The sequence below is a fragment of the Chinchilla lanigera genome, unplaced genomic scaffold, assembly GCF_000276665.1.
Source record: "Chinchilla lanigera isolate Chin_1 unplaced genomic scaffold, ChiLan1.0 scaffold00177, whole genome shotgun sequence".
NCBI classification, from domain to species: domain Eukaryota; kingdom Metazoa; phylum Chordata; class Mammalia; order Rodentia; family Chinchillidae; genus Chinchilla; species Chinchilla lanigera.
Window position 1 is genome coordinate 764,571 of NW_004955578.1, and position 9,830 is coordinate 774,400.

General features: G+C 58.5%; 1 protein-coding gene across 1 annotated transcript in view; it reads right to left on the reverse strand.

Annotated features, from left to right (window-relative positions):
• Nucleotides 1–9,830, reverse strand: part of Sptbn4 (spectrin, beta, non-erythrocytic 4) — an 82,825-nt gene that overhangs the window by 33,655 nt on the left and 39,340 nt on the right. Inside the window, exons 15-19 of the mRNA XM_013509644.1 lie at nt 9,552–9,829; nt 8,179–8,316; nt 6,503–7,253; nt 4,768–4,970; nt 1,227–1,317 (exon numbers count right to left, since the gene is read on the reverse strand). Coding sequence (XP_013365098.1) covers nt 1,227–1,317; nt 4,768–4,970; nt 6,503–7,253; nt 8,179–8,316; nt 9,552–9,829 — 1,461 coding nt within the window. The remainder of the gene's footprint in view (nt 1–1,226; nt 1,318–4,767; nt 4,971–6,502; nt 7,254–8,178; nt 8,317–9,551; nt 9,830) is intronic.

The window sequence follows — 9,830 nt, forward strand, 5'->3', positions numbered from 1 at the left end:
CGCGCGCCCGCCCGCGCGCGCCCCCTGCCTGCCTCCGCGCCCGCCTCCTTGCGGGGGCCCTAGCTGGTGGAGAAGGAATCACCACCTTCCCCGGGCTTTGGGTCGGGGGGAGTTCTACGCCATCTCAGATCTTTGCTCCTTGGTCCAGAACAGTCTCACGGGGGGAAGGGGCTCCTGGACCAAAGCTAGCGGGCAGAGGAGGGCCCGAGTCCGTGCAGCCACAGCTCTGGGAGAGCCGGGGCTGTGGGGGAGGACGTGCGGGGGCCTCCTGAGCCACCCCCAGGGAACCAGGCTCGGGTTCCTGACTGCCTTGTGGGGCGTGGGAGACCCGGATCGAGACCTGGAGACCGGGAACGTCTGCGGTCTAGAACAGTCTCCAGTGGGTCAGGGACATGGAGGTCCTTGTCTCCTTCACACGAAGGGAGAACAGTCTCTCCCGCGTGGTCGACGTGGACAGGGTCAGTCCGTGCACAGTGGGGTGGGAGGCGGGCAGGGACCTGGTTTCTGGATCCTCTTTGGTGGAAGGAAACAGGTGGTGGGTCATCACGAGTGCAGAAGACCCTGGGTCACACAAATGGAGGCGCTGGGGGCCAGGCCTCTCTTTGGAGGTTAGGAAGGTGTTTACTGGGTCATCACTAATGCTGTTGGAGTCCAGAACAGCTTCAGAACAGCTTTGGAACGCCGGGGAGGGGCGGGAGGCAAGAGTCTCCTGGATGTCCAATAAGAAAGGAGCCTGAGCCATCTCTGCTTTGGAACGGTCCCTGCGTGCTGTATAGACCAGCCCTAAGAAGGGGCTTTATTCCCGGACACCTTTAAAGGGGCAAAGGGTCTGTTCAGGACTGTCTGTGACCGGAGGAGTGCCCTGGATGCTGGCCTACCCTAAACCTCTCGCCTCACCCCAACTCTTCTTGAGCAGAGCGCGTTTCACAGATCTCTAGAGAGAAAGGTGAGATCAGCGCTCGTCCCCGCGGGACCCGTAGACGAGGGCGCGCGCCGTTGCCAGGGGCACCCGGAGCCCCGCCCTCCTTCCCCAGAGCCACCGTGGGCGACAGGGACTTGGAGAGCATGCGCACTGAGAACTGGCTCTGCGCCGCCTGGCGGTGCAGAGTGAGCATTGCTTAGCGACCCACTTAGACGGGGCGTCCCTGCCCCCATCTCTAGTGGGGAGCCCTTCCCTCTCCAACAAAGAGTACGTCCCTGCCCCCCTCCCCAGCTGGGGTTCCTACCTCGTGGCAGTCTCGGAGAAAGTGCTGCAGTCCAAGCTGGTCGTGTAGTTTCTGCATCCACTGGTGGGCCCGAAGCTGGTTTTCCTGGCTCCTGGGGACGGGGAGAGAAGGGCTGGGGAGAGGCCCAGGAGTGGGGAGGCCCTGGCAGCAGGGCTGTGAGGGCAATCGGGTTGGTGGGGGCAGGGAAGGGAGGAGGAGAGAGCAAGGTGGGAATGTGGGGAGAGGCGAAGAGACATTAGTGGGACAGAATCAGGGACGGGGCTTGAGAGAGGCAGCGGAAAAGAGAAAGAGACCTGGAGAGGAGACCGGGAGGAGAGTAACGGGAGAGACAAGGAAATACACGGAGCAGGGTGACAGAGGCAGAAAGAGGAACCGAGAGCTTCACACAGGGAAAGCACGCAGGCAGGAGGCGGGAACTGGACAGAGGGAGCCCAAGCTGGGACAACCTGAGGGGGACAGACAAGCAAAGGGACGGCCGGATGCCTCCAGTAGAAGACAAAGACGCAGGCTGATAGACAGGGAGGAGGCCTTGTTGGAGGGCGGGAAGAGAGCCCGGGAAAAAGAGGGAAGCTGGGTGGTGCTCAGACAGGCAGGCCCTGGCCTCAGTGACCTGGGGGCTGTCCCAGGCCCCATCTCCCCAGCCCCAGGCAGCCTAGCCGCCCGCTGCAGTGCTGGGCCCAGTGCCCCAGAGGCCCAGGGTGGGGGCATCCCACGTCAGCTCGGGTGCGCGCTTGTCTCCCCGAGGGAGAGGAGAGATGGAGGCAGCAACAATCAGGAAGGAGACTGTTCCCCCAGGGTTTCTCTTAGAGTCCGTCCTGATTTTCCAGGCCCCACACACTCACATACACACGTACCTGCTCATGTGCGCGCGCGCGCGCACACACACACACACACACACACACACACACACACACACCAGCCCAGCCTTTTCCGGCCACTTCTTCACCTGCCACTGTCCCCCTCACTCTGCCACAACCCTATGGCTTCCTTGCTGTACCTTGCAATCCACGCCCACCTTGGGGCCTTGGCATTGGCTGGGATGGTCTTTACTCAACATCTAGTTAAACGTCACCTTCTGTGCAAGCCTCCCCTCCAACACCTGCTGACTTTCCTTCCTTCCTCAGTTTTCTCCTTGGCCCTTTACAGTATCCAACGCGCTGTGCACGTTCTTATCTTGTCCATCTCCCACACTGGATGTCACTTTCCTGAGGGCGGGGACTTGTGCTTGTTTTGGTCACAGTTGTATCTATCTCTCAGCCCTAGAAAAGGGCCCGGAACATAGTAGGTGCTCGGTGTTTTTGATGAGTGAATGAATGAATGAGTGAAAGCACGTGAGACCCAGAGACAGAGAAAGAGATGAGAGAGAAAGTGTCTGCGAAAGACCAAGAGGCAGAAGACAAAACAGCCATGCAGATGGAGGGAGAGGGAAACAGAGAGAGGGAGGAGAGCAGACGCACACGGGGGCCAAGAGACAGTGTGGGAGACACTTCCAGAGGGACCCAGAGGCAGAGGGAAGGGCCTAGAGCAGTAAATGGAGGCCGTGCGCAGGAAGTGGGAAATGCCTCTGAACTTGAGCTGCCTTCAGAGCCCCAGGCCTTCGCCTCACAGCAAGGCGGAGAGAGAAGAGGGTCCACACCCCTGGTGTGCCATGTCCTGACCGGAACCTTGATCCAGTCGGTTCCCCTCTCTGAGGCTCATGGGCCAAGCGCAGGTGCAAGCCCCTTGCACACTGGGCCAGGCCACATTCGGGACAAGCTGAGACGCAGAGACTGCAGCTCACGCTGAATCTCAGAGGCTGGGGTGGAAGCTGGGAGCACCTGGCCCTGTCTGACTCCAGGGTCCCAGCCCCCAGCTCTGTGCGGTTCTGTCCCCCCTTCCTACCCCTCACACAGGGAAGGAAATGTGTCCCCAAACAAGGAAGTGGCGCCCAGCCCAAAACTGGGGAAGACGCCCACTGTGAATTCCCATAGCCCCCTGCTCTTATTCTGTCTCAGCCAGAGGCCTCTGCCTGTACCCCTCTCCCCCACGCCAACCCCGCTGGGTCATCCTCGTCCGGTAACACGAGGCCTCTGTGAGGCAAGGTTCGTGCTCTGTCCGGGTCACTGCTATGCGTCGAGCACTGCCCCACATGGGACCTGAGACGGAGCTCTGCTCAGTGTCTCTGCAACTGACTGGAGACCAAGCGGATAAGGAGTGAGATGAAAGCAGCGCTTAATGAATGACCGCGGAAGAATGAGCGAGTCAGGACATGACAGTCCCTTGGGCCCCTCTGCGGAGCCTGGCGGATGCAGGTGCTGGGGAAACGTGGGCCAGAGGAAGGAAGGGTCCAGGCCTGGAGAGGGCAGGACCAGACCATGCTTGTGCATGCTCAGGGCTGCGATCCCAGCCCGGTTTCCTTTAGATGCCTCCAGCTCCTGCTCAGAGGAATCTGGTGCCAAGAATCCCGGACGGAAGTACGGGGTGGAGGTCTTGAGGGTGTGGGCAGTGAAGTGACAGATGTGCTCGCTACAGGGAGGCAGGAAGACAGGAGGGAGGCTGGGCCTCTTTCAGCCTGAATCATCCCACAGACAGGCAGAGGGCCACCGAGGAGAAAGCTGGGGTCCCCAAGCAGCAGTACACAGTGATAGTGAGAGAATGAACTGGACCTGAAGGAAGCTAGAGAAAGGTCCCTCCGCGAGGACAGGAATTTTAGGGGAATGAGGGAACTCTTTTTTGTTTGTTTGTTTTGTGGTCCTGGAGACTGAACCCAGGGTCTTTGCACTGAGCTACATCCCAAGTCCCGTTTTTAAGATTTTTATTTTTGGACAGGGCCCCATTAAGTTGCTAAATTGCCCAGGCTGGCCTTGATCTTGTGATCCTTCTGCCTCAGCCTCCCAGTGTGCTAGGATTACAGGTGTGAGCCACCACCCCCAGCTAGTGGCACTGTTTTGTTCAAGGCTGGGGCATAGTGGATGCTTAGTGAATGGCTTTGCCTGATTAGCACAAGGGCAGTGGAGACAGACGGTGACTGATGCGGAGAACAAGGTGCAAGAAAACCCTGAAAGACAGACACACAGACACCCTTCCTACAGAGCTGGGTGAGGTCAGATAGGGGCTTGGTTAAAATATCTGACAACCACCATGGCAGGGGCCATCCCACCCCATCTGCAAAGCCGGGACTCGCCCTGTGCCCGGCCGCTAATTGTGAGATCTGGAGAGGTCTCGGGGTTCCTGAGAGGGCCCGGCACAGCTGGGCAGATGCGGGGGCACCTAGGACAACACCATCACTTGGAACCACAGGTCCAGCTCTCCCCTGCCCAGGGCAGGCTTGCGGGAGAAACGCGTCACCTCCTTTCCCGTGTACCGCTTGAGTTTACAATCTCCTGATATCTTGTCACAAAATAGCCATTTAAGTCAAATCAAAAACAATATGGAATTAAATAAAAATCAGAGAGGAGCAGAGAAACAGCGAAGTGTGATGCAAGGAGGGGGTTCCCGGCCACCCACGCCGTCCCGTATACTGAGATCCCCCTTCCTGTGCCCCGAGCCCTGGGGGACCTACTTCTCCAGCAGCCGGGCCACGGCCTCCTGGGCCTGCTCCCCGTAGGCGTTGCCCTGCCTGAGCAGGGCCTCCGCAGCCTGCACGGCCACCTGCATCTTTTGCTGGTTCAGCTCCATCGTGGTGAGAAAATCCCGGTGCCGTTTTATTGCCTCTTCCACCGATTCCACGGTGCCTGGGAGCTCCGCGCCTGACAGCGCCACCTCCTGGGAAAGGGAAGGACGCGCAGGTCAGGGCCACTGTACGTCCTGACCTGGGAGGGGCTGCTAGCTGGCTCCCCAGGCTACGACTGAACACGCCAGGCACGGTCCTGACTCAGGGCCTTTGCTCATACTGGTACCTCTGCACGGCTGTCTGACCTTCCAGGAGGCCCCCTGGCCGGTTCCTGCCCCTTCTCCAGGTTTCTCACCGCCCCCATTATGTCCCTTTACTCTGCTTTGCTAGTTCTCGCAGCACACACCTGACATTATATATATACCTTTGTTTACCGTCACACACACACACACACACACACACACACACACGCGCGCGCGCGCGCGCACGCATGCGCTCAAATGGAAGCCAGCTGAAGGTAAGATTTTGTGACTTCTTTTCTAAGATATATGCCCAACACCAAGATGGTGCTTGGCATAGAAAAGACACTCAGAAAAATCTGGTTAATTGATGAAGGCTGAATTGAGTGCTGTGACCTCAAGGAATTTCTTTCTCTCTCTGGGGTTAGTTTTCTTTTTTTGGGAGGGGGAGTTAGTTTTCTAACTGGTAAAACGTGTGAATGAGAGAGGGTTTCTCTCTCTCTTTCTCTCTCTTTTTAGATACGGTTTTGCCATGTAGCGCAGGCTGTCCTTGAACTCACTTAGGTAGCCCAAGCTGGCCTCGAACTCACAGCGATCCTCCTGCCTCAGCCTCCCAAGGGGTGGGATTACAGGTTTAGAAAGGGTCTCTTAAGGCCACATCAGCTTCGTATTTAGTAACCTCATGATTGGAGATCTTGACTATCCCCTCCCCAGGACCCCCAAGCAAGGTCAGTGCTCCCCTAGATGACCAGCACTGGTGATCACCTCTCGATGATAACCCCCAAACTTTGTCGCCTTCTCTTGGACACTCTGGAAACTGGGAATTCTATCATCTAAATCCTCAAACGTGGCTCCCTTCCCAGAGTCATCCCCAAACTGGACCAGCTGTCCCCAGATGACCCCTGCACTTGGTTCCTCAAACTCCAACGCAATCGCCCTCTCCAGGGAATCCACAGGTGTCTTCTCCAATAACAAAAGTAACTCGTTCACTTAGACACGCCCAGCATACAACCTTCAATCGGTAACTGACCCCTACAGCCGCTCAGCCTGTTATCTACCTCCCTAATCTTAATGCTTTACTGTCTACCTGAGGTTTGTTTTGACCCCCACTTAACCCTCACCGATCAACCTCGCACTCTTATTTCCTTCCAGCTAATCCACAAACCGAGAGAGCCACCCCAGTAAATATCCAAGAGCACTACTCATGGGGGATTGTCCACAATTGTCACCTCTGATCAGACCCTACCCAACCCAATATAATCTTCAAATTCTGTTGCAAGTCCCACATACACTACATGAGCCCAAGACCCACTTGTCCGGACAAATGCGTCGCCCCCAGCCCCCTCCACCTTAGATAATCTACAACCTCGTGGTCACGAGTGTGTCCCTGCTCCCTCCTATGCCCCCAGGCCTTGGACCGCCACCCCCACCCCCCCCGCACGCACCTGGTTGCGCAACACGGCCAGCGCCTGGCGTAGATCGCGCAAGAAGAGCTGGTAGATGTGCGCCTGGACCAGCGCCTCCCTACGCGCCTCCCACAGGCCGAGCAGTTTGTGCCAGCCGAGTTCAAGATGTGGCAGCCATTCGTCCAGTGCCAGGCCTGGGCCCAGCTCGGCGCCGTCGGCTGCCAGGAGCGCCTCGCTGGCTGCCACGATGCGCGCATAGTCCTCCTCGCGCTGGTCCACCTCCTCCTTGAGCGCAGCGTGGCGTGCCAGCAGTGCGTCCGCCTCTTCCAGGCTGCTGGGCAGGGGCCCCTCGCTGCCACCCGCTGTCTCCTGGGCACGCACGAGCCAGTCCAGGAAAGCGTCCAAATCGTGCAGGAAACGCTGGAGGCGCCCAGCCGCCGCCAGTGCCTCGCCGCAGGCCTGAGCCGCGCCGGCCAGCGCGCCCCACTCAGCACCCAGCTCCTGCGCGCCCTGCTGCAGCCTCGTGGCTTGGGTAGGGAAGCGCGCAGCCAGGAGCTCTGCCTCCTCCTGAAGGGCCGCCTGGCGCGGCTCGAGCGCTTGCAAAGCGGCTTCTAGACCGCTGAGGCGCCATTGCAGGGCGCCGCCGGCCCGGGGCGCGCTCTCCACCGCTCGCCGCTTCTCTCGCACCTGGGCACGCACCTCGGCCACCTCCAGCACGTGGTTCTCCACCAGCAGCACCGCGCTCATCTCCTCTTTGCGCTGTTCTACCAGCTCCACAATGCGGTTCCACCTGTCCAGGAAGAAAGAGGGCGATGTGAGGCTAGTGACTCCTCTTGGCACGGGCGACCCACCCACGCGGGGTGGAATCCAGCCCCTGGCCACCCGGGGGCTGCGAGATCTTGTAAAGTCACTTTATCTCATTGAGCCCCAGCTCCTGCCTGTGTAAAACAGAACCTCGCTGGCCCACTGGCTCAAAGCAGTGCTCTCCACACACAAGTGAGGTGGAGCTACCTGCACCATGCTCCGATGCCGTTTACCTTTTCCCTCTCTTTCTGTCCTGGTGTTCAGTGGAGTTTATCGGAGGCTGCATGCCAGAGAATGAATGCACAAATAGACTTTAGAGGGGTTTTTTTGCATTGGGAACTGAACCCAGGCAAGGGTCTTTGCACTCCTGGCACACCTTGTCTAAGCTGGAGTGAGTCTTCCATCAGTCCTTTCCTTCTTTATTTTTTATTTTGAGACAAGTTCTCCCTAAGTTGCCCAGGCTGTGCTGAAACTTGCAATCCTCCTGCTGCCGCCTCCCAGAGGGCTGGGATCACAGGCATGTGCCACCATGCCCAGCGATTAACTACTGATCTTAAAGAGCTCTACATTCTGGAAGCTTTACTACCCAAGCTGGGATACTGGGAGATAAATTAGGTATATAAAGTGCTTGGAAAAACTCCTGGCAGATGGCAGATACTCGATGAACCCTTTCTGGAAAATCAGTCAAATCAGCTCATTGCAACAGTTTTCCTGTTATCAGCACATCACCCCTGACCCTGGCTATAACCGTTTTGGCCAAGACTTTGCTGATTTCTCAAGTGGCCGTTAACATCTCAGGGACCTGAAATCACACAGCTTTGCTTTCCATAGTGGAGTGAAGGTGGGAGGGGATGATGGGAAGAACGGGTGTGCGGTGCCAGGAAGGACTCCCGGCCCCAGGCCTCACCTACCTGCTGTTCAGGTGGTCCTGGCAGGAGCGCACCTCGTCCGAGCTGGGGTGACCTCCTTCAACCAGCTCCTGCACCGTGTGGTTCACGTCCAGCACACGGCCCATCAGACTGTTCATCTCCTGGTCCAGGCTCTCGAAGCTGCAGAAGGGAGAAGGAGGTGCTCGGAGGCCTGGCCTCTGAGGACCTGGCTCTAAGCTCCAGCCTCACTTCTCAGGCTCCTTTACTGGTTCCTCCGCCGCCGCCGCCGCTGGCTGCTGAAATGTTAGATTCCTCAGCACTCTGGCCTGGGCCCTCTGGGATCTCACACCAATCCCCACAGCCTCGGCCCTCACCCCTGAACCCTGCATGGGCTCTGCATCTTCTCTCCTGCTCTTGTCTGCAGACTCCTCCTCGGGGCTGTCACCCACTGTGACTAAGCGACGGACATCTCTGCACAAGCCTGGTGTCCCTCTGGGCCCCAGGACGGGACAGCACCACCATCCTCGTCCTCCAGGCCTGACGCCTGGGCCTGCACTTGGCCAGGTTGTCCAACCCATCTGCTCCCCTGGCCTGTCCACCTGGCTCCTGCTCTGGTCCAGGTCTGCCCCTTCTGAGTCTCCCAGCCAGCAGCCTCTCTGGGTTCCCAGCCACCACCCTCAGTCCGCCAGCACCGCCACACCCCCAGGACAGCCTGGGAGGTCTTCTTTAACTGGGCATTGCCTTCCCTTGTTTAAAACAACCGGGTAACTGCGTGCAGTGAGGATGAGGAGCAGCCCGGCGTTTCCAGCTGTGCCCAGCGCAAAACCTAGAACGGAGCAGATACTCCGCAAATTCGGGGACAAATAAGATGCTCAGAGGCAGAGGTGCAGAGGGCGAGCAAGTGCCGTTCACCAACTAATGTAATATTCATGACCGAGTCAGCCAACAGACAAACCAGTGTGTGACGTGGGGTGGGATATGAAGAGCGGTCAAGCAGGTGAGGCGTGCAAAACGACAAGGGTCAGAACTGCCATCTGTGCAGGGGCCGGACTAGGTTGGGGTGTCTGTGGTGGAACTTAGCTGAGTACCCTCCTGCCAGATGAATATAAATCTCATAATAGCAAATGGGTTTGGAATGCTTCCTGTGCTCCCAGAAATTTGTCAAGAGTATATATTAACTCACTTTCTGTTCGCCCTAAGCCCGTGGCGACTATTATCAACCCCATTTTATAGATGGGCAAGCTGAGGTTCCGAGAGGCTGGTCAAGTTGCAGAACTAACACAAAGCTGGCTAAAGATCAAACCGAGATGGGAACTCCCGGTCCCAGCTGAGCCAACACGGGAACTGCTGAGCCACCAAGCGCGAGGCTGAGTGTGTGAGGAAGGGGACCCGCGGCGCCCCAAGCCCATGCTCACCGGTGCTGTACCACCTCGACGTCGTCGAGCGAATCAGGCACCCGCATGGCGAGCAGCCATTGCTCCTTCTCGCCGATCCACAGCTCGCACGCGTGGACCTCGCCAAACATGCGGTACACAGCGAGCGCGTCCCGCAGCCACTGACGCCTCAGCGCGGCCACCTCGGTCACCTCGGCGAACAACTGTTCGGCCTCCACCACGCGCACCTGCAGCGCCACCACCAGCGGCCCGGCCCCACTGGCGCCCCCCAGCGCCGCTAGCTGGCGCCGCAGGCCGCCC